We start from the raw sequence: 25,311 nt of genomic DNA on the forward strand, positions 1-25,311 counted from the left end.
CCTATGCACAAAAACGGAACGCGCGGCCTTCGGCCGCGCACTTTATTGTACACCGGCCTTCGGCCAGGGGTTTGTGATGTGGCTTTTGATCGTGGCTACGGCTGGGCATTTTACCGATGCACAAAAAACGGAACGCGCGGCCTTCGGCCGCGCACTTTATTGTACACCGGCCTTCGGCCGGGGGTTTGTGATATGGCATCTGATCGTGGCTACGGCTGGGCATTTTACCGATGCACAAAAAACGGAACGCGCGGCCTTCGGCCGCGCACTTTATTGTACACCGGCCTTCGGCCGGGGGTTTGTGATATGGTATCTGATCGTGGCTACGGCTGGGCATTTTACCGATGCACAAAAACGGAACGCGCGGCCTTCGGCCGCGCACTTTATTGTGCACCGGCCTTCGGCCGGGGGTTTGTGATATGGTATCTGACCGTGGCTACGGCTGGGCATTTTACCGATGCACAAAAAACGGAACGCGCGGCCTTCGGCCGGGAGTTTGTGATATGGCATTCGATCGTGGCTACGGCTGGGCATTTTACCTATGCACAAAAAAGGGAACGCGCGGCCTTCGGCCGCGCACTTTATTGTACACCGGCCTTCGGCCGGGGGTTTGTGATGTGGCCTCTGATCGTGGCTACGGCTAGGCATTTTACCGATGCATAATGAAACGGAACGCGCGGCCTTCGGCCGCGCACTTTATTGTACACCGGCCTTCGGCCGGGGGTTTGTGATATGGTATCTGACCGTGGCTACGGCTGGGCATTTTACCGATGCACAAAAAACGGAACGCGCGGCCTTCGGCCGGGAGTTTGTGATATGGCATTCGATCGTGGCTACGGCTGGGCATTTTACCGATGCACAAAAAAGGGAACGCGCGGCCTTCGGCCGCGCACTTTATTGTACACCGGCCTTCGGCCGGGGGTTTGTGATATGGCCTCTAATCGTGGCCACGGCTGGGCATTTTACCGATGCACTAAAAACGGAACGCTCGGCCTTTGGCCGCGCACTTTATTGTACGCCGGCCTTCGTTCGGGGGTTTATGATATGGCCTCTGATCGTGGCTATGGCTGGGCATTTTACCGATGCACAAAACCGGAACGCGCGGCCTTCGGCCGCGCACTTTATTGTACACCGGCCTTCGGCCGGAGGTTTGTGATTTGGCCTCTGATCGTGGCTACGGCTAGGCATTTTACCGATACACAAAAAACGGAACGCGCGGCCTTCGGCCGGGGGTTTGTAATATGGCCTCTGATCGTGGCTACGGCTGGGCATTTTACCTATGCACAAAAAACAGAACGCGCGGCCTTTGGCCGCGCACTTTATTGTACACCGGCCTTCGGCCGGGGGTTTGTGATATGGCCTCTGATCGTGGCTACGGCTGGGCATTTTACCGATGCACAAAAAAGGGAACGCGCGGCCTTCGGCCGCGCACTATTTTGTGGTCCGGCCTTCGGCGGGGGGTTTGTGATAAGGTCTCCGACCGTGGCTAAGGCTGGGCATTTTACCCAAGCACAAAAACTTTGGCTGGGGGCTTATGATGGGACTACCGACCGTGGTTACGGCTGGGCATTTTACCCAAGCAAAAAAAACGCGCACTTTATTGTATAGGGGTTATGATTTTGTATTTTTCATATATAAAAAATTCGAAAATGTAAATAGAAGGGGCGAAGCGTTCGAAAATGTACATCGATTTTCACGCGGACGAAGTCGCGGGCATCTGCTAGTTTTAAATAATTTAGTATGTATCTATCTATATCAGATTGGTACAGTAATTTAATCATACCTCACCTTGCCTTACCTTTTTAACCTTGCCTTATCTTACTTTCAGGTATGATTGGAGTCAAGTAGTACTAGTAGTAGTCTTTTTTTATTCTTTACAAGTTAGCTCTTGACTACAATCTCACTTGATGGTAATTGATGATGTAATTTAAGATGGTACAGGGCTAACTTGTTAGGAGTAGAAAGACAATCCGCAACCGATCGAAAAACCGAAAGGGCGCTTGGCGGTACGTCTTTGCCGGTAGGGTGGTAACTAGCCACAGCCGAAGTCTCCCACCAGCTAGACCTGGACCAATTAAGAAAACCTCAATAGGCCCAGTCGGGGATCGAACCCAAGACCTCTGTCTTGTAAATCCACCGCGAATACCACTGCGCCACGGAGGCCGTCAAAACTATTAGTCTTTACAAACAGTCAAACTTGACGTTTTAAATGTGCTTGTAAATTAAGCCTACTTTAAAGATAAATAGATTTAGATCCCACTAAGTGTGCTCTGCAAAGTGTTTTTCTAGGTAAGGTTTGTGATAGTAAATAACCCATATGATTACAACTGATAATAACAAATAACTTAAGTTTATAATCCCTCTGCTTGTTCTATACACTTTTATTGTAATTTAGTAACTTTAAATAGTTTAAAAAACTAAAAAAAACGCTTTTAGCACGCACAAGAAATTACAAATGTTGGATTTAAGTCACGTGACTATTTTTTTTGTATTTGTAACAGCGAACCATTTCAATTGATGTCCATATCATGGGGGTGGATTTCAAACAGCCAGTTGGAGAGGCTGCCATAGCCATCGCTTGAATTTGTCGTTTCTTATATAGTCATGTATTGTCACCAGAACTCAGAGCATGCGCAAAATTTCATCATAAGCGAAGACCGGAAAATGGGTCAAATTAAGATACCAAGATTTCTTTACATACATAGTTTTACAAGTGATTGGGGAGGCCGCCATATTGGATTTGTAATGACGTTTCTTAGCTAGTCATGTATTGTCATCAGAACTCAGGGCGTATGCAAAATTTTATCCTAATCGAAAACCGGGAAGTGGGTCAAATTAAGTTTCCAAGATTTGATTTTCTTACATACATAGTTACAAGTGACGCTAATAATTATAAGCGTGTTCAAAATAGCGAAAATTTTCTTAAAAAACTACAAAGTTATAACGCTATTAACAAAATTAACTTAAATTTATTTTTTAGAAAGCTAAGAAAATAAGGCTAGATGATATTAATCTAAGACTCAGCTAAGTGTCGGCAAGACGCCAGACAGCATTAATTACAGGGAACGCGACAAATTGCTTGCATTGTCACGACACTGGCATGACACAGGCCAAGGTTGTTCAAAGAAACTTTTTTTAGGACGTGACCACGCGGGTATTTTAAATATGGGCCTAGAAAAGATTAATTAACACTGTAAATAAGCTTTTCTTTCAAATGAGCCACAATTTAAAGGACTGACTCAACCAGATTTCGGTTCGATCCTAAAACAGTTTCACGACTGTTTGGAGGGAAAAGGTAAGGGTTTGTAGCAAAGGGTTGCCACGAATCTAAGGATACAAACCTTTAAAATAAATAGGCAATGGTCTTATTTTTACTAAGCTAACTGTACTAACTAACTAACTAATTTTACCAATAATTGCATGATCAAGAGATCAAGAGATGAGATTTCGTGAAAAATGTGGGTTTGTCTGGGTTTATTATTTTCAACATTTAGTTTCTTCCTAAACAAACATTTAATATGGATTCATAGATTTGAAGAGTTTATGTTAGTTTTAAAAGATTTTTTGAATTTGTAGTTTTCTATAGATTTCATAGATTTTTTTTTCTAAAAAAGTTTCTATAAAATTCTGTGGCACACGTGCGTGCATCCGAGTTCGAATTTTCGAGTCACTTAAACGTTTGTTTATGTAATAAGTAATTATTGTCATCTCAAAAATATTATTTATTTATTTATTATTCTACAAAATACATATTTAGCAGAACCATAGTGCAACATCCACAGTTAATTTTATTGTCATTGTTATGAAATTAGAAAAAAACTAGAGTATGCAGCGGTACATAAACACTTGTGTCTGTATTATAAAATGCACTTGAGTTTAATCCTTAATAAGGAACTCTTTCATAATAATATTATTAGCGAATAGCTATCCCATTTTTAGTACAAGAATATTATTATGAAAATGCATGGCGCGACTTTATAATCTTTTTAACCTAAAAATGGAACCGACTTGAAAGACGTACTTCTGTTAATTCGATTTTAATAAAAAATTACTAATCTGTTTCTCATGATAATGAAATGGGGCAAATCTGGAAGAATATTCTTTCAAACAAAAAAAGAATTTTCAAAATTGGTTAATAAATGAGGTAACAAACATTAAAAAAACATACTCGTAGAATTGAGATCCTCCTCCTTTTTTTAAACTGGTTAAAAAGTTTCACCACCGTAATTAGGCACTTACAAAATTGCAATGTTGAATAACTATTTTTTCTAGATTCCATGTCCGCTGTCCTATTAAAGATGAAAAACTTTTCTCCATTTTCCAAACAGGAAAATACTGCGCTTCCTTCCACCAGTACGTAATTAGGTTGTCTTTTCACCCAAGAGATTTTTAATTACGTGTTTCTTCATTTACTGATATAATATTTTTCTTTCTTGCCATTGGGTTCACATGATGTAGATAAGATTTTGTTATAATAAAACCGAACATAAAATAAAAGCTTTCTTCGCATTGGTTTAACATGTTCATCATCTTCAACATATTTATTTCACTGTGTTCACTATTTACTTCCTTATCAACCCATATTCGGCTCACTGCTGAGCTCGAGTCTCCTCTTAAAATGAGAGGGATTAGACCAATATATCCACCACAATGCGGATTGGCAGACTTCTCACACGCTGAGAATTAGGAAAATTCTCCGTTTTCTTCACGATGTTTTCCTTTACCGTTTGAGACACGTGATATTTAATTTCTTAAAATTCACACAGCTGAAAAGTTGGAGGTGCATGCCCTGGACCGGATTCGAACCCACACCCTCCAGAATCAGAGGCAGAGGTCATATCTACTGGATTATCAGGGCTCTTCTTTATATTAAGGAATATAAAGGAGAAAAACCCACATTTTTCTTTATATTAATGAATATAAAGTAGATGCATTAACTTAGTTCTATTTTTATTAATTAAAAAAAAACATATTCTAAAATAATATCATATATGCACTGTATGATTTTTTATTGTTACCAGTTTGTGCGTCAGTTGTGAGAACTACTTTGACCTATTTTGTATGATTTAGAAAAGTATACTCTCCAGGATGGTTCCGTATAAAATTAGCGTTTCTGACTTAGTCACACTAATTAGACAGACTATTATTCATTTACATAGTCGAAGCTAACAAAAGCGCTATAAAACTTTTGAAAATAATAAAGGTAAGTCAAAATCATTATATAAACTGATTGTACTATATTTAAATTGAGATTCACTCGGACATCAGTTTCTGTTTAACATGTATTTTCAGCAAAACAAGTAGCATTCGGGTGAAATTTTAGTCAAAATTATTTTATTACGTATAACATTTTATAATATGTTAATATTATAAGATAACTAGCTGTATCTTGCAGTTATACCCACGTAGATGAATATGAAAAGACAGAAAGAACTCTACTAGTATTTGATATTTCTCTGGCAGACTGTAACCTATCTCTGTGGCAAATTTCTTTGAAATCCATTTAATCGCTCTTGCGTAAAAGAGCAACAAACATCCACCCATCCTAACATTTTTGACGGCCTCCGTGGCGCAGTGGTATGCGCGGTAGATTTACAAAACGGAGGTCCTGGGTTCGATCCCCGGCTGGGCAGATTGAGATTTTATTAATTTGTCCAGGTCTGGCTGGTGGGAGGCTTCGGCCGTGGCTAGTTACCACCCTACCGGCAAAGACGTACCGCCAAGATTTTCATCCTCCTCCTAACAAGTTAGCCCGCTTCCATCTTAGACTGCATCATCACTTACCATCAGGTGAGATTGTGTCAATGGCTTTCAAAAACCTCGAACGTACTTCAGTTGATAATTTAGTTTTTAAGCATAGTTGGCTTATCTACTTACAAAAACAGACGGACTATGCAAAATAGCTTGACTATACTTCTACTTACCAACAACATTAAGTTGAAATGCCAATGACATCTTCGGTTCAGTGTTCACTTGACATTCGTAGATTCCAGCATCCCTTTCTTGAGGAAACTTGATCTGCAAAGTCCAGTTTTCTGATTTGTCTGGCCGTATGACCTGGAGGCAATACATTTTTTTTTATTATAAACAAAATCTTATTAACTTTACAATCCTAATCTTTTAATGCAATTTATATATATATATTGTTTAAGCACCATTAATATGTGTAGGTCAAATATTAGATGCTAAATTAGACCTTATTTCTACCATTCAATTGAACTGAAATTGTTATACATACCAGGGCTGGAACGGAGGAAATTTTATCAGAACCGTAGGCAAAGTTTTTAAATTTATCAGAGTCGGAACCGGAGTCGGAGACAGGGTCAGAAATGGTGGCAGTAGAGAGATTTTTGACGTGACAACCTCTTATAATTCGATGGAGCCGGCTGCACACTCGAAAAAAGATGACGTCATGCGTCGTTCCTTCGCTCTAGGGTTGCCAACTTTTATTAAAAGAAATAAAGTATATTCTGGTCTATGAATATTATTAAACATTTTAGAAAAACGAACATTTTCTTTTGAAAAATGCAACCATTCCATCAGTATTTTCTTATGACGTTGTCACGTTCAACTATCGTCAGTAAACCGACTTTACAGACAACCGATTTTTTTTATCTAAGAACCTCTTAAACATTATTCAGTAATTTTTTTAAATTATAATATAAAACACAAACAATGAAAAAATGAGCACGTTTCCAAATAGATAAGAAATTAAATGAATTGAACCCCAAAGTAAAAAATTATACTTCGACCTCCGATTAAAACCTCCGATTTAAAAGTGTCGGAGCCGAAGTCGGAACCATAGGTGTAATAATAATCGGAAGTTTCGACTAAACGAAGCCGGAGTCTCCCTGATACATACTTGACTATCTTCGGTATATTATATGGTATATATAATATACCGAATATCTATTATATGGTAGGTACCATACGAGATGAACAGCGTTGTCTAGGCTGCTAATGGAACTCTGTAGATGGCAGTTTCCTAAACGAAATATACAACTTTCATCAAGTTTAAGTTCATTTGTTACGCAAGACTCTAATAGTGTTATAGTTACTTACGACAATGCTTTTCTTTAATATATTATAAAAATAGTTTTTTTGTTAGTGCTAATTTGTACTTACTTGAAACCTCTGATCCGAAGTGTAAGTCAAAATTCCAGCAGTAAGTATATGAAGATCTCTTTTCCGTATCCAAGATACCTGTAAGAGATAGAAATGAAATGAAAAAATTGTTCTCATTTGTTATAATCAAAAGAGAAGTTTTACGAACTACTATTTACTATTTGTAAAATTAATGGTTGAAATTAAACCTTCAAAGAATTTGAGATTTGGAAGATTGAAGATTCAATGAACTTTTCTGAAGTCAAGACAAGACAAGACAAGTTTTATTTTAAACTAGCTGACGCCCGCGACTTCATCCGCGTGAAATTTAGTTTTTCACAAATCCCTCGGAAACCATGGATTTTCCCGAATGAAAAGTACCCTAATTGTTTGTGTAATTCAGAGTAAAATCTATTTATATTCCGAATTTTAGCCAAATCGGTTCTGTAGTTATGGCGTTAAAGAGTAACAAACATCCATACAAACTTTCGCGTTTATAGGATAGTAGGAAGTAGGATCTTACTATTTCTGTCTGTACTAACCTACTACTTAATAGGTACTAGCGGGGCGTCCGCTAGTACCTATTAAGTAGGTGACTTCGTCCGAGTGAAATTTGATGTATACCCTACCCTACCCTTGCCCTACCCCTACCCTTGCCCTACCCTTACCCTACCCCTACTCTACCCCTACCCTACCCCTATCCTACCCCTACCCTACCAGTATGGATAGGTATGAGGCGGAACAGCAGAGAGAGTGGGCACCTGATGCTGACCCTCTCCGAAGAAGAAGAATGGGTGGTAGAAGGAGCCTATATGCGCACCTCCTGGAATGGAAATGCGATACTAATGAGAGCGATTACGAGCGCTTCGGGATGTGATTCATTCATTCACATTCCAAAAAAGAAGCAGATGGCACCGCTGGGTCTTAGTGGGTAATCTGGCCAGTTACCGAGTCCCACATACCCTGCCGTAGGCTGCGTTGTTGCTGGTTAGAAGAAGTACCACCATCATCATCATATCAGCCGATGGACGTCAACTGCAGGACATAGGCCTTTTGTAGGGACTTCCAAACATCACGATACTGAGCCTCCTGCATCCAGCGAATCCTTGCGACTCGCTTGATGTCGTCAGTCCACCTGGTGGGGGGTCGGCCAACACTGCGCTTACTAGTGCGGGGTCACCATTTTAGCACTTTGGGACCCTAACGTCCATCGGCTCTTCGAACTATGTGCCCGCCCATTGCCACTTCAGCTTTGAGTATAATAGTATGGATAGATATTCTAAAGAATACCTTTGGAAAAAACGTGGAAGTATAAACCTATGTTTTATTAAAGGGAATAATAAACCGTACAAGATAAGTTCTTTCAACGTTCTAAATGGTTATAACAATATCCGTTCTGCTCCATAGCCGCAAGACATTGACCCCCCTTTTGACGATCGCAACTAGAGCGTAAACTACCTATTCGTAGCTACTTACGTGACTCGCTTTTATATAAATCACGCTGAAATGTTTTATTCAACCTAACAAATATAAAGATTTACATTTTATTGTGTTTCAGCCGCTTAGATAATATTGAATTGTTGGGAGAAAATGCAGCAGTATTTTTACACGCTCAGCGCACATGGAAATTGTGTGGGTAAATTTCAACAAACAAATAAGAAAAGAAGATCGTCACATCATCATCATCATCATCATCATCATCATCATAATCATCATTAAATTCTGTAATGATTATTAAGGGACCGACGAAATAACGTAGGTAATCCCGCGATCTACTGAACCGATTTTGAAAATTCTTTTACCACTGAAAAGCCACGTTATTTGCTAGCATCAAAAGCTATACTATATCCTCGTATTCTCACGGGAACGGGAACTACGATGGCGAAACCGCGGGACGTCACTACGGGACGAAACGGGACTACCACTAGTAGATTTATGATTTAAAAAAATATTACGAGTACAAATACGCGATATAAGCCTATTACAAGGAATAACCTTAAAACATGTCTATACAAATATAATAATATTGAACACGAGACAATCCTCTTGTTGTCATCAAAGGGCCCAATTGTCATTGTTTGTAAGCGTATTGTAAATTTATTTTTTCCAACAAAGCTTTTTCTCTTAGGAATTCCCCTTGAGGTATTTTATTAAGCTGTTTCAACGTTTTAAAGTATCGCTTTATAGCAAACTGGTAGATTGTCCCGCATTGTACGCGTTGAATTTTTGTAGCTACTTTTAAATACAATTTTTATTCTACGATTTCTATTCAAAAAGCTTAGAATAGGTACTCTATAATTCGGAGAGCACGTAAGCCATCAACTTTTATCGTAAAAAACATAACATAACTAAGAAAAGGAAAACATAAGAATGAATACTAACTTAATACTAAGGCTTTGGCTGAATGGGGCTCTATGCTACAGCTAAGTAGCTGTAGCGCTAATTTTCAGGCATGACCTGGTGATTTCATGGACTGATCGGGAAAGCGTTGCGTCGTTTATTGGTTCCAAATTTAAAATAGATAACTATACTACTATGTATCCACATATCTTTAGTTAGTAAAATTAAATTGGACTAATAGTGTTTCTTGAGTCAAAACATTATCTTTAACCCTCTAACCTGCAATAAAGCAGCGCCGTGGGTCTAAGGCACCCCTCTTTTAAAAGATTGCCTGGAAGTTAATTATGTTCGGTATTGGACAGTAACGGTAGGTATTATATTAGTAAAAGTGAATAAGAAATAAGGTACAGAAATGTAATTTTACGTTTTTACTTTTCTCAAAAAAAAAAAGAAAATGTTGTTGAAAATAATTGGTATATAATTATTTACCACAATATTAGAATAACTGTTCTTTATGCAGGAAAAATGTTCACTGAAATTTATATATAACCCTATTTGGTGTTCCATATATAACTTAGGTATTATTTTACCATATGTGGCTCACTTTCATTGATCAACTGTAAGAAAAATGGTCAACCTTCTTTCTTATAATAGTAGGCTTAATATAAGATTATAACAGAATAAACGTATTATTATATTCAACTCCGCCTCTGAATCGGTTGTGTACTTCTGTAGTCTGTAGGCAGACGTTTATTGTCTAACTGAAAATAGCTTACAATCAATACTAAAGAGTTCCTAACGATTTATATAGCTTTGCTATGAAGGTACATATTCTATTTTCACGAACTCTGTGTCAATGCAGTTAGTCATGGTAAGGTTTAAAATTATTATATTAGCCTTACTTCAAATCCCATTAATTTATTTTATTAAATGAGCTCAGTTTCGGTAGGCTTCAATTAAAGCTTGTTACTTTGTAGAAGTATTTACTGTCTAATGTCTATAGATTTATGTTACGATACTGTTTAGAAAGCTGAGGGCCTAGTGCCAGTTTGATACTGTTACTATCGCGTTAACGTAAATGCGAATTATTAAGGAATTGAAACAGCGCCATCTCGTAGCACTACTGCACAACTGTCTCAATTCCATTTGAATTCGCGTTTACGTCAACGCGATAGTAACAGTATGAAAATATTGAAAACTCCCACTAGGCACACAGTATTGATTTACCCTTAATATACTGTTACTAAACTGTATGTTAAGCCCTCATTCGCACGAGAGTTTTTTAAGGAACGTTAAAAAAGCATTCAAATTCAACAAATGCATTCCCAAGTATACGTTGACACGACAGCGTTTTTAAAACACAACGCTTTTTCGAGCAGTATTTTCAATTTTGAACGAAAATAGACTTTCATATAACTTCATACTATATTTGAACGCTTTTTTAACGTCCGTTAAAAAAGTCTCGTGCGAATGAGGGTTAAAGCTAGCGCGTTACCTTGTGCGATGGAATTGTCACTTAAATTAACTGTTTTATGTGAAAGTGAAACATTGTTCTTATTGTTTTACTAGCTGATGCCGCGCGGTTTCACCTGCATGGTCCCCGTTCCCGTAGAAATACGGAGATAGTATATAACCCATAGCCTTCCTCCATAAATGGGCTATCTAACACTGAAAGAATTTTTGAAATCGGACCAGTGATTCCTGAGATTAGTGCATTAAAACAAACAAACTCTTCAGCTTTATATCATGTCATGTCGTGTCAAGTCAAAATTCATTTATTTCAATTAGGCTTAGTTTACAAGTTTTGAAAGGTCAAGATTATGTCATAATTTAATTTAATTTAATGATCGAAAACTTAAAGCTAAAGTTACGAGGGTTCCAAACGCGCCATGCCAGTAAAGTACAAAGTTAATAAATGTACAGTCTTTATTCTAGTATTTAAATGGAAGTCTTACCGCTTTATCGCCAAGCTGTTCAACCCGACAATGCAGGAAGGCGGTCTGGCCGACCACCGTAGTCACATTCCTCGGCACATTATACTCGAAGTACGGGAATGACCCCACGCTGTCCTCCCCGTAATGCGCCGAGCCTGCAATGTGAACAACGCTGTAATTATGTTAATAGACTCATTAGTTTACATAGCGTAATTTTGCTTTGAAAATTTGCCTTTAAATTTTAACAATTTGAGCGCATGAAAATATATAACTTAATGAGGATTGTGTTGTTTTATGTGGCAAGAGGCGAAAATTTTAGGTTATAAATATTATGTTTCACTATTTTTGTTATATTACTACTGAATAAATGTGTTAACTAATGCTATGTTAATATTTTATATGTACACTACAATATTTATTTACAATCATCTTTTCAGGTCCTTCTTTATTTAGTAACAGCTTTGTAACTAACTGGGATTTAATTGCCAAATAATCATTGACGTCCGCCTCCTCTCGATGCCAGCGATAGACTGCCTGCCTTGCCCCACTACCGGTTTATATATACACAAACACTACAATCATGAAAAAAAATTAATAGTATGGTAGTTTTATGAACCCACATTTAAATATGCTATGCTTAACAGCAAAACTGACCTAAAGGTAATGCAATTATTTTTAATAAAACTTACATCTTAGGACTAATCTATTACACAAATAAAATATATACCCGTAGATTATATGTATGTATTAAAAAGTATAATATCATTCAGTTGAATAACCCAATTTCTTATAAATCTATTTGTGTACACGGCAACTTCTTCAACTCGTACTTCAGGCAGATAAATCATCTTATACATACGAGGAAGAACAAAGCAAATTCTTGAGAGGTAAATTTGAAACCATTTTCCTTACACGTTCTAAAACCATACATATAGCCAAATATATATCAATGTTTATAGAATTCTGTCTTATCATTTGGCTCAAATGGAATGGCAAATTACATAATTAGAGAAAACAAAGGTGAGTTGATTAAGAAATTATGCAGGTCTACAACATGTCTGTAATGGGGGTCACAACTTACAGGCAGGTATACTCATAACTCTAGGGTCTAACGATCCCATTTAACATTCAAGTGTTAGTAAAACGTACCTTCTTTTTGTTTATTTTGTAATAAGTAGTTCTTTATTTTTTGAAGTGTCTTTCTGAGATTTCTAAATAACTGTGTTTTTACGAGTGCTTTATCTGATTTTTAATATTGATATGGTTACTTTAAGATGTTGTAAGGTTAGCTAATTACGTAATAACTTGAAACAGATAATCCCTTAATTACGAGCAGAATAAAGTAATCGACTTGGTATTACATGGATCTCACAACTTTTTGCGATAGAATAACTGATTGCGAGAATTGCTACATTTTACAAGTGTTGTTTTTTATGGCATACCTATTTACAAGTTATTAAAACATCAAACTACTTTAAATTTTATTTTTGTTGTTCTTTCTGCTGGTCTGAGCTAATAATCCAAGCTATGGAATGGCTAAACCAATAACGATGTGACTTTCACTGGAAAATAGAGGATATTATGGAGCAACATTCCGAGAAAATACGTACCTAGATCCTACAGAATTTGAAAAAAAAAAACAGAATTTCGTGCGTACGAAGTAGCAGACTTCCACTAGTTAGACTTTTCACTGAAGTCTCAGGCCTTCTCTGTCATTAGGAGTAAATAATTTGGAGCATAGACCCGCCACGCTGTAATTTGAGTTGACGGGATACGATTAAAAATTTTTGACATTCACAAGCTTATATGAAACATTAATCTTAAGTTTTCTACTTTGCCTATAACCATAACAAAATATGTATTACTATAGCTTGGCAAGTTCGTTTGTAACATTCCCGATGGTCCGCGTGGGCCGGGGAGCGTGTAGCGATGAATGAAAAACCCACGACTGATGCACCTCACTTCCCCGCACGCACCATTTTACACCCGCGCAGTCTTTCCCGCGTCGCCCGCATGGGAGTGTCATCAACGAGCATGCCAAGCTATAACTTGTCATATTTTTTAAACCATAAAGTGCTTGTTAATTAAGCTTACTTTTTTAATAATACTGGACTGTTTAGGCAGGTAAGAAATGTTTCCCTAAATAGAAAGGTAAATAAACTTTATTTCACTCACAGAGTTAGGTATACCGTAGTTTATTGGACTACTTTGTCCCTTTCTCATTTCATTACCCGCAGTATTAACGCACTTTAGGTTATAGGATTGGGACGGTGATGTTTTGACAGACTCAGAACATTAATATCCTAAGTTCGCCAACCCGTAGCGTGGTGGGGAGACGCAGGTTGATATCCCCCCTCTTACAAAAGGAGCTTTGGCTTCATCACTATCATCCCATATTCGGCTCACTGCTGAGCTCTAATCTCCTCTCGAGAATGAGAGGGGTTAGGCCAATAGTCCACCACACTGGCCCAATGCGGATTGGTAGACTTCGCACACGCAGAGAATTGAGAAAATTCTCTGGTATGCAGATTCCCTCATGATGTTTTTCCTTCGCCGTTTGAGACTCGTGATATTTAATATCTTTAAATGCACACAACTGAAAAGTTGGAGGTGCCCGGACCGGATTCGAACCCTCACCCTCCGGAATCGGAGGCACAGGTCAATGTGGGCATTCAACTCCACCCTTTCACCCTGAACACTGATATAGGCACCTCGAGGAAGACCCCTACGTGGACCGTGAAATAGGAGAGCCTCGGTTTTGGATGCCGAGACCCTCAGCCCCAACATTTGGATTCTCCTCACAACTAAAGAAGTTCCAACCGTAGAGGTCATATCCACTGCGCTATCACTAGCGCTTAATAGTAGGCAATTCATATAAAGATGTATTATGAAAAACGGATGTTTTCTGAACTTATTGACTTATTAGTATACCAGCAGCCATACCGCAGTTTCCCTCGCGTAGTTCGAGTTCCCGTAGGAATACGTGGATAAAATATACTCTATGATACTAACAAATAACGTGGCATTCTATTGGTAAAAGAGTTTTCAAAATCGGTTCAGTATATCCAGAGATTACCCCCTACAACCTCACTAACTTTACTACTTCTTTATAATATTAGTACAGAAGTATAATAATACTTGGTTCATCACCTTCGATGGAAACCTAGAATCACGTTAGCTTTGGCATTTTTTTATTTATTAAATGTCATCTATAATTTTTTTTTCTGATTGTGTAAGTAAAAAAAAAATTATAGATGATCTATACTTCTATACTTAATATTATAAATGAAGAGTTTGTTTGTTTGTTTGATTGAACGCGCTAATCTTAGGAACTACTGGTACGATTTGAAAAATTCTTTCAGTTGTAGATAGCCCATTTATCGAGGAAGGTTATAGACTCTAAATTATCCCCGTTTCCCTACGGGAACGGAAACCACGCAGGTGAAACCACGTGGCGTCAGCTAGTATGGTATATTTAGTTATGTGTCTCAGAAAGTGTTTGATTGCATATAAACTTTCAAACTAAACTCATACTTCAAATCCAATTTTGAGCGATAAATTGCAACATTAATATCTTATTTCCTGGATAAAGTCATACTCTTTTTGGCTACTGCCAGAGCCTTGATAGCTCAACGGTAAGAACTAGCTGACAGTCAGCTAGCTTGTGTATAAAGTATGCAGGTATTACTTAGTATACAATTCCAAATCCAAATAACTATACAAGACTTATTTAGTGGTTTAGGTTAAATTGCCTTTAAATTACTTTCATTCAATTCCTTCAGTGCGAAGATGGTAGCGTAAAACGTGATCTATGAAAATGAAGCGAAAACCAATGTTACTCTAGAGCTGAGAGCATTGACTTCTTACGAGCCTTGAAGTCGGTAGTTAGTAATAAATAACTGATAAATAGCATCTTTGGCCGGTACATCGGAAAAGATCCGCTGTCCACCGGAATACGTTACAGGATACTATAGCCACCCCATCGTATCAGGGTATGGAGAGATGCCAAACTGCTTCGGCTTATATTATGTCATATCACCATGCCGTATTTCAGTAATATTCTTTTGTATTAAAAATCCCGTACGTATCCTTCTATTTTTAAGAATATTGCCATATCTCAAAAATATTACCAATATTCCCATTCCCCACCAACTAGTCTGGAATCCACTCCTAATACAGTCTGTATTAGGATTGAATTTCGTATTTGGAGCGGCTACGTCACCGTTGGCGTCGTGTTCCGTACGCTCCATCTGTATATTATTGGTTAATCTGTGGTAAAAATATACATTTTTCAATTATTACTTATAATTTACATTAGAGTATTATTAGAGTACCTACCTGATGTGTACATTGAGCAAAACTGCTGACTTACAGTCCTGTAAACCAGTATTGTCTTTTTATTTTTCTTTCTACCAATTTACCTTAAACTAGAGTAACTTTGACGGCCTCCGTGGCACATTGGTATGCGTGGTGGATTTACATGACGGAGGTCCTGGGTTCGATCCCCTGATGGGCCGATTGAGGTTTTCTTAATTGATCCAGGTCTGACTGGTGGGAGGCTATGGCCGTGGCCACCCTACCGAAAAAACGTACCGCCAAGCGATTTAGCGTTCCGGTACGATGTCGTGTAGAAACCGAAAGCAGTGTGGATTTTCATCCTCCTCTTAACAAGTTAGCCCGCTTCCATCTTAGATTACATCATCACTTATCAGATAAGATTGTAGTCAAGGGCTAACTTGTAAAGAATAAAAAAAAAGCTTAATATATGGGCTCTGTGACATTTTATTGTATATTGTTGTAATATAAAAAGAAATTATTCGACGATGAATAATGTGCCCATTCATGTAGTTCACTTTTCTGTTAAAAGTTTTTTATTTTCATCCTCCTCCTAACAAGTTAGCCCGCTTCCATCTTCGACTGCATCATCACTTACCATCAGGTGAGATTGTAGTCAAGGGCTAACTTGTAAAGAATAAAAAAAAAAAAAAAAATTAAAACTCGAAATCAGGGTAAAGCCAAACATTACTGAGCCAACATTGGCCTGCTATTGCGACACACTTCCAAAGTGGATTGGAATTATGTTAATAGACTCATTAGTCAGTGTGACACGATTTACCTTTGGAAGCACTTTGCCCGCATTAAACGTATGAAATACACCAACACTCGGATGTAACGCGTAGATCGGCTACTAAGTAGATTAAAGAGAGAGAATTTAATTTTACCGTAAATATCACAAAACACGTAAAATAAAAAAAAACCGGTTGTCTGTAAAGTTATAACGATAGTTGAATGTGACAAGGTCAGAAAATAAAAGAAAGAGCAAGATATACTTTATTTCTTGTAAAACAAGTTGGCAACCCTAGAGCGAGGTAACGGCGCATGACGTCATCTTTTTTCGAGTTTTCATCGAATTATAAGACGTTGTCACGTCAAAAAAGTTTCTTGAAAACCAATCTACTACATTAAATCATCTTTGAAACTACTGTAACAGAAGGTGGGAGACGTAAAATAATATTTTCACTGCACACGTAAAATAATATTCGATAACAATTTCAACATAGCTTCCGCTTTAAAATTAATATTATACGTGTAGTATATGAATCAGCCAAACAACCCTCTATTTTAAAATATTTGCAAAGTTAGTGTCTACTGTTGGTAACACGAATATGTTAACAATACAAGTACGTTTTAATAATAGTTCCGGAGTATTATTATACAAACCAAACGTTATAATTCTATCTAAAACACATTAATTAATTAGAGGAGATTTATAACGATAAATAATATTAAAATATCGAAACGCTAAGTTGAGAAATTAAATACAATATTTTATGTTGTATTTAATTTCATAACGTGACGTCACAATTGTTAGGAGTAAAATAACCAATGATGAATTTATATTATGCAAAATATATAGTTATATTTATATAAATAATTAATAATACATTGTTCGGATTGTTAATCATTGTTAATTAATTAAATTTAACTTTAATAACCGGAAGTCATAAAAGTATGTAGTATGAAATAGTGACGCTACTAGTAGCGCGGGAAGTAGATACTATTTGTAACACTACCAATACAACATCCGACTAATATTATAAACGCGAAAGTTTGTATGTTTGTTACTCTTTGACGCCGCAACTACTGCACTGATTTGGATGAAATTTGAAATGGAAATAGATTTTACTCTGGATTTTACATAGGCTACTTTTCATCCCGGAAAAATCCATGGTTCCCGAGGGATTTGTAAAAAACTAAATTTCCGCGCGTCGCGGGCGTCCGTTTGTTTACTTATAAATGTTGTAGTGGCAGTTTTCAATTGCTAAATAGAATTCTCTCGAGGAAAATCGTAGGATTGATGTGGTTAATTAAGAAGTCAGTTTCCATTAAAAAGGCTTCCTCAAGGTTTTAAGTCTTGCTACCCATATAGACTAGTCGAGGAAAAATTTACCTGCCAAAAGTGAGAATGAAAAAAAAATACAAACCTTATATAAATACGTATTTTATTTTTTTCTGTATGCCATAATTGCAGTTTTTATAACCTAAAAAATCCCTGAAAATTGGAACAACATATCATAAAGAAGCAGTAATAGACTAAAGATTTATTTAAGCCACTAATAGCAACGCAGCAGCATGGGTTTGTTAAAAATAAATCGACTGTTACTAATCTTGTGGAATATTCAAACTTTTTAATAGATTGTTTAGATAAAAAGAAACAGGTGGATGTAGTATATACTGATTTTCAAAAGGCTTTCGACAAAGTTAATCATCGTTTACTTTTCCAAAAACTTGAAAATTATGGAGTTCATGGTGATTTGCTCAGGTGGATCATATCATACGTCACTAACAGATCTCAAATTGTTGCGGTGAATGGTTTTCTTTCAAACCCGATAACTGTGCCATCCGGAGTTCCACAGGGTTCGCATCTTGGCCCTTTGCTCTTTGTAATATTTATAAATGATATTACTTCAATTGTTAAAAATAAATGCCTCCTTTACGCAGATGATTTAAAGATATTTTGTGCTATCAATAATGTTCAAGATTGCACATCACTACAGGCCGATCTTGATTCTGTCAATCTGTGGTGTAAACAAAATGACATGTTCCTTAACGTAAGCAAATGTTTCGTGTCCGTCTTTACAAAAAAACATAATAAAATCAAATTTGACTACCACATAAACAACGATATTCTATCATGTAAGGAAAGTGCTAAAGATCTAGGTATAACTTTTGATACAGCTTTAACATTCAAGCTACACATAAATAACATTATCACGAAGGCCAACCAAATGATGGGATTTATTTTCAGGATTACCAAAAACTTTAAAAACCCGTTAAGTATTTTGCATCTCTACAAGAGTCTTATTCGAAGTGTCATTGAGTATGGTTCCCCAGTTTGGTCTCCTTATCAAAAAACTTATGTAGATTCAATTGAGTCTGTGCAAAGACGATTTTTAAGAATACTGTTTTATAAATTCAAAAGGGAATTGTTTAACCTTTCTTATGCTGACAAACTAAAGTACGTTAAACTAGATTATCTGTATATTCGACGTAACCTTTCTGACTTGATATTACTTCACAAAATTATTAACAATGAGACTGACACCTCAATTTTATCAAAAATTAGCATTAATTGCAAAGTACCCAGTCGCTCAGTTCGCAAGTACAACGTATTTCCTACACCTTGCTGCCGTACTAAAGTTGCTAGCCATTCCTCCATTAATCGAATTTGTAACCTATTTAATTCTCTGCATCAAAATAATAAAGACATCAACCTTTTTAATTCTAAAACGATCTGCTTTCGTCGTAACGTTATAAACTCCCTGCGCAGGGAAGTTAATGATTAAGTGTAGAGTGTAGGTACTTTACTTTATTTTTTATTTTTTTTTAATATTAATTTGCTCTTTCTTCTTACAAATTTTTGCTTTCTTTATTTGTTTTATTTTTTGTGTTAATTGTAGTTTTTATTATTTTATAGTGTTTTTTTTTCTACTTATATACTAGAATTTCTGTGTCCACTGTACAAGCCAATTATTGATGTTTATGTTTTAAATCTGTATTTCCTGTATTACCATTTTTTTTATTATATTATGTAAATTATTTTGTGTGCATAAATGTTGTTGGCCTGTTTAAATAAAAAAAAAAAAAAAAAAAAAAAAAAAAAAAAAAATAAAGAAAACTTTAATTGTAGGTACTACAAATACTGTCTAAATAATTAAACACAAATTTTATTTGCAATTGAAACAAATTTAACAATTAACTTTTCTTTGTTTGACAAGACCTATTTCAAGTAAAGTTAAAAAGCATAACATAAAAGCACAATTTCATATCCGTTATTGGTACTATAAAATTCTACATTCTGATACTGGGCTTATACATAAACAATGTGACATAGCTGCGGTGCGAAAGGTAAATCTGAATATAAATTTCCATACGCGTTTGTAAAACATTTACGGGTTAATGTTTTTTGGAATTCCGTTTGTTACCCGGCCCAAATGGAATGGCAAATGATACAATTAGCGGAAACAAAGGTGACTTGATTAAGAAATTATCCGGGTCTACGACAACATCTGAGTTCTAATGTGGGTATCCGGAAGGACGGATCTGTTATTTTGGGGTCTCAACGACCCCTTTTAACGTGAAAGCGTCGGCAAAAAGTTGGTCGAGCTTAACGTAAATGCTGTTGCCGGTTATAATTAAATATTCAGGTGTCTAGTGACTCGTATAAATCTTGTTACAGGTAATCCCGAGAATCGCTTCTAAATCTTGACACCAAACGCTGACATTCTATCGGTGTCAAGCGACTCGTTGATCGTGATCTTGCAACAAAAGTACAAAACTTCCCACTTGAAATGCTCATCAATAAAAAATGTGTACACAATTACAGGTATTGTAAGTTTTTTCTTTGAATATTAAACAAATATATTTTTTTTTATTTTTGTTCATTTCTTTACAAGCCCTTTACTGCAGTCTTACCTGATAGTGATGATTCAATCTAAGATGGAAGGAGGCCAACTTGGTTGAGGATAAAAATTCACACCCTTTCGGTAAGATAATGAATATTAACATTTTATATCAATTTCTCCGTATACCTATAGGTGAACTAGCAGACGTCATACGGTTTCACCGTCATAGTTCCCGTTCCTATAGAAATACAGAGGTAAAATATAGTGTAATATATAAAATATTATATATTACACTATAAAATATAGTGTAATATATAAAATATTATATATTACACTATATTTATCAGGTATAATGAAGGATTATAATTAATTGATTATGAAACACGGCTAAAACTCACGTGATATTAGGTCGGAGTATGCCCGACTAGTTTCGAACCCATACGGGGCCCTTAGTCATGAGTTGATTCTTGCATCGCGGCACGATCCAAACTGTACTCCGACTTAATATTGCGTGAGTTTTAGCCGTGTTTCATAATCAATTAATATGAATAACACTCACGATAGTTTAAAAAGGATTCTAATATTGAAATCATTTTTCAAATCGGTAGTTTTCAGAGTATAGTCAAAATCATTCCTCTTTACAATATAAATATGTATAAAATAAAAACTTCTGTTTTATATTTTGAGCTAAGTACAATTGTCTATCCTAAAGCAATAACTGGAGGCATTACATATCCAGAAGAAATTTAGGCATACTTTCGTAGTAGGTACCTAATAGTACGTAGTAGTAGTAAGTAGTAGTAGTAGGCGCGGTAGTGTGTGAAACTGGAGCTAGGTGGAAACACTATGACACTACGCTCACTTGATCAGACTAGATGATTTATAGATCCCCTGCATATACGCAATAACAGTACCAGTTGACTAAGTCGTCTGTACAGTTATATTATAGTTGTTTATAATAAAGTATCTTGGCAAAAGTATTCTGGTAATATTACAGTGCTCGTATTGTTTCTTTAAGAGAAATTTGCCTTATATTATTGTTGCGGGACCACCATAAGTTCCTCCGTAAATACAATCCAAAACCTGTCATTTATTATCACCACACCACTCAGCGCTTTGCAATAAAGTGCGCCAGAATTTCCCAAGTACCATCCAGTGGCTAAAACTCATTCCCAAAACGCATAAGATAAAGTGAAACGGGATAGAACGCGCTTTGGAACATTTCCCAGGAAATAAATTCCAAAAAGACAATGCCTATTATGTTTGAGTTGGTCTTTTAAAACACCTCTGGAATCGTAAAAACCGGCTAAATGAGATGTGAACCGCGCGATTTAAGTCGCGCAATTAAGCCAAACGAGGGTACATAGAGTGTAAAAGGGTCGGTGGATGTCACGGAGTTGGATGCGGTATTGTTTGCACAAAGTTAGTTTTATACATTCAATAATGAAAGCTCGGGCGAGATAAACAAAACAACCCTGTACGTACTTTTTGGTGTTCCCGAAAAGTTTTGTTATCGCTATAAAAATAAAGTTTTTATGTTATTGTAAACGATACAAACTTTGTTAAATCGGAACAGTGGAATTTTGCGCATTGACACTATTTCTGTTTACTATTCCTGAACGTTTAGTTCGGTTTGGTTTGGAATAATAAAGATAAGCAACTTTTCCATAATTCGGTTACTGAGATAACAATCTTACTCTAACAACTCTATTATTGTATAAACTTACGATTACGAGTTTTACATTTAAATATAAGACAAGGATCTCTAAAAAGTAAAAATGACTCGAGGCCTTCAAAATTCTAGTGGTAACAGCACCTCACAAAACTTTGTGTCCGTCCGACATAAGAAAGATCTGGCACTGCCATATCTTAATTACTGCAACCAGAATGGATGATTGGTATAAAAACCAATAAGTGCTCCCGCACACGGGCCAACGGCCACAACCACAAAACGCTACTACCGGCATATTTCCTGTAGTTTTTATACATTTTACATGGACTCGCCGCACATGGTTGACGCCGGTGGCCACCACACGCTGCAATACTCGCTACTCGCTTATTGTGGCCCGCACCGGCCACCAAACACCGACACAAAACGCCGCCACACGCCACTTGTGCGAGTATGATACTGCATGTATGGGTTAAAAAGTAGCAGTCACCGACCATACGTGTCGACTACCGGCCACAAGTGGCTGTTGCACGCTTCAGCCACTTTTGTGACCCCTTCTTGCTTCTCGTAGCGGCGTTTGTGGCTGACGCGTGTGGCCCATGTGCGGCGACACTAAGAGGTATATTGTATACTATAGTTTAACTACCATATTTAAGAAATTAAACAAAAAAGTGACATACTTTATTTACAAATTCATACGTCTTTACTTCTAGAATTACTAATAATAAAAAGAGGTATAGCTTGTGAGGTTTTAGAGGGTAATCTCTGGATCTTCAGAAACGAACTCTTACTTTTAGACTAATAGAAAGCCACGTTGTTTGTGAGTGTCACTTTATCCCCGTATTCCCATAGGAATGAGAACTACGCGAGTGAAACCGCTGGGGCTTTGCTAGTATTTGATATGCACTTTATTATCAACCCATATTCGGCTCACTGCTGAGCTCGAGTCTCCTCTGAGAATGAGAGGGGTTAGGTCAATAGTCCACCACGCTGGCCCAATGCGGATTGACAGACTTCACACACGCAGAGAATTAAGAAAATTCTCTGGCATGCAGGTTTCCTCACGATGTTTTCCTTCACCGTTTGAGACACGTGATATTTATTTTTTTTTTTAAATGCACACAACTGAAAAGTTGGAGGTGCATGCTGGACTGGATTCGAGCCTACGCCCTCCAGAATCGGAGGCAGACGTTATATCCACTGGGCTATCACGGCTTATGCACTACACTATGCACAAGGTTTAATCATAACCCATTCCTTTCATTACTCTCGGGTAAAAAATAAACACCTGGCTTTTAATAAAGCAAACATTATTAATAAGGTACTTTATTAATAAATTTCACTTGACTTTTAATTGAAGTTGTTTCCAATATTGTTAATATCGCAAACCGCTTCAGGTTAATTTACGCCCCGTTATATTCCGCGGCACGCAGTTTCGATATTCTACTAATAATATTTTTTAATAAACGTCATTTTCGATATAATCGAAGCAATATATCAGCCCACTGTTTGAATATTACGTTCACATATACCTAATTAAATAACGTTTTTACAATATAAGAGAAGAGAGGCCTCTTCTTACGGAAGATAGGATTTTAGATTACCGGTTTTGGAAAATACTTGGGCCTGTAGCCATGTGGCACGTCGGTTCTCTTTCTACAAACGCTAACGCTTCGAAAACAAACAAAATATATGGGAATGACAGATTCGATCGACAAGTTGATCACGTGATCTGTCGATAACGAATATCATTCCCATACATAATTTACTTTTCAAAACGTTTGCGATCGTAGAAAGTGAATTGACCTGATAATTGGCTACAGGCCCTGCTCAGTAGTTGTAATAGAAAGAAATCAGTAATCTATACTAATGTTATAAAGCTGAAGAGTTTGTTTGTTTGATTGAACGCGCAAATCTCAGGATCTATTGGTCCGATTTGAAAATTTCTTCAGTGTTAGATAGCCCATTTATCGAGGAAGGCTATAGGCTATATATTATCCCCATATTCCTACGGGAACGTGAACCACGCGGGTGAAACTGCGTGGCGTCAGCTAGTAGATAAATAAAACTTAACAGAATAAAATAATGATTTGTTTTATATTATTTGCATTTTATTAATAGTTTGTTGAGAGTTAGTGGCGACTACAAAATGGCACAAAAAGCTCAACAATAGTAGAGATTTTGGCATCGTGCCGCGTCTTAAGTGAGTCAATGAATGGCCTACTATACATTTTGGGGCCATATTGAATAGAGTATATAAAGAGGCTTTTTAAGTAATAACCATGATTTAAACAGCTGAAAGTATAAATGTAGACCGTTAGTATTTAAATGTGTATTGTGTATTGTCTTTTATTTTTTTATTACTTTAAAAGTAGATTAGGATACATTTTTTACTTCATCATTAACAACCCATATTCGGCTCATTGTTGAGCACGGGTCTCTTCTCAGAATGAAAGGGGTTATGCCAATAGTTCACCATGCTGGCCCAATGCGGATTAGCAGACTTCACACACCTAGAGAATTAAAAAAATTCTCTGGTATGCAGGTTTCCTCACGACGGTTTTCCTTCATATTTACTTAATACTCATCTTAAAGATGTCCAAGTTGTAAGAAGTAGGAAATACTGACTCCGGGAGAGAGTTCCATACCCTAGCCATGTGTGTAAGAAACGAAGAAGCAAATCGCTTCGTACGAGTTCTAGGAATGTCAATGACGCAGGGATGGAAACCTACCTGGTGTCTTGCAGTGTGATGGTAAAAAGGTGACAGTGGCCGGTTTCTACGAGATATCACGAAATATCACCCTACCCAATCACTAGTCACTTTAAACGACCCTTAAAGTTTAATATTTAACCGTGTACTTCAAAGGATTGCCTTCAAAGCTAAGTGACTGATGTCTATGGACATGGTTTATCATGTTATGTATGTAATCTTGGAAGATTAAAAGTCTGCACCCTTAAAACCTACTGTATCTATAGTAGCGAAGGCTGAAATTTTGTAATAGGTAAACCGTTCATTTGTGTTTTATAGTCTGAATGTGTTTTTGGCTGAGTACGTCAAATTATATTATTATTTTTTCTTACGTACGAATTAAAATCTACCTTAATTCATTATCATCATCATCATATCAGCCGATGGACGTCCACTGCAGGATATAGGCCTTTTGTAGGGACTTCCAAACATCACGATACTGAGCCACCTGCATCCAGCGAATTCCTGCGACTCGCTTTATGTAGTCAGTTCACTTGGTTGGGGTTCGACCAACACTGCGCTTACCTTAATTGATCTTCTTATATTAATCAAAAGCACAGCAGCACCCATACACACACGAAATCTAGCACAAACATAATTATTCAAAA

The 25,311-nt window shown here is 36.9% G+C and overlaps 1 protein-coding gene across 2 annotated transcripts in view; it reads right to left on the reverse strand.

Annotated features, from left to right (window-relative positions):
* The window catches only part of LOC112045376 (zwei Ig domain protein zig-8-like), an 80,074-nt gene that overhangs the window by 25,667 nt on the left and 29,096 nt on the right, over window positions 1-25,311 (reverse strand). For both annotated transcript variants that reach the window (XM_052887612.1, XM_052887610.1), the window contains exons 2-4: window positions 11,400-11,533; window positions 7,126-7,203; window positions 5,925-6,057 (exon numbers count right to left, since the gene is read on the reverse strand). In XM_052887612.1, coding sequence (XP_052743572.1) covers window positions 5,925-6,057; window positions 7,126-7,203; window positions 11,400-11,533 — 345 coding nt within the window. The remainder of the gene's footprint in view (window positions 1-5,924; window positions 6,058-7,125; window positions 7,204-11,399; window positions 11,534-25,311) is intronic.

Source organism: Bicyclus anynana, chromosome 2 (genome assembly GCF_947172395.1).
Source record: "Bicyclus anynana chromosome 2, ilBicAnyn1.1, whole genome shotgun sequence".
Classification (NCBI taxonomy): domain Eukaryota; kingdom Metazoa; phylum Arthropoda; class Insecta; order Lepidoptera; family Nymphalidae; genus Bicyclus; species Bicyclus anynana.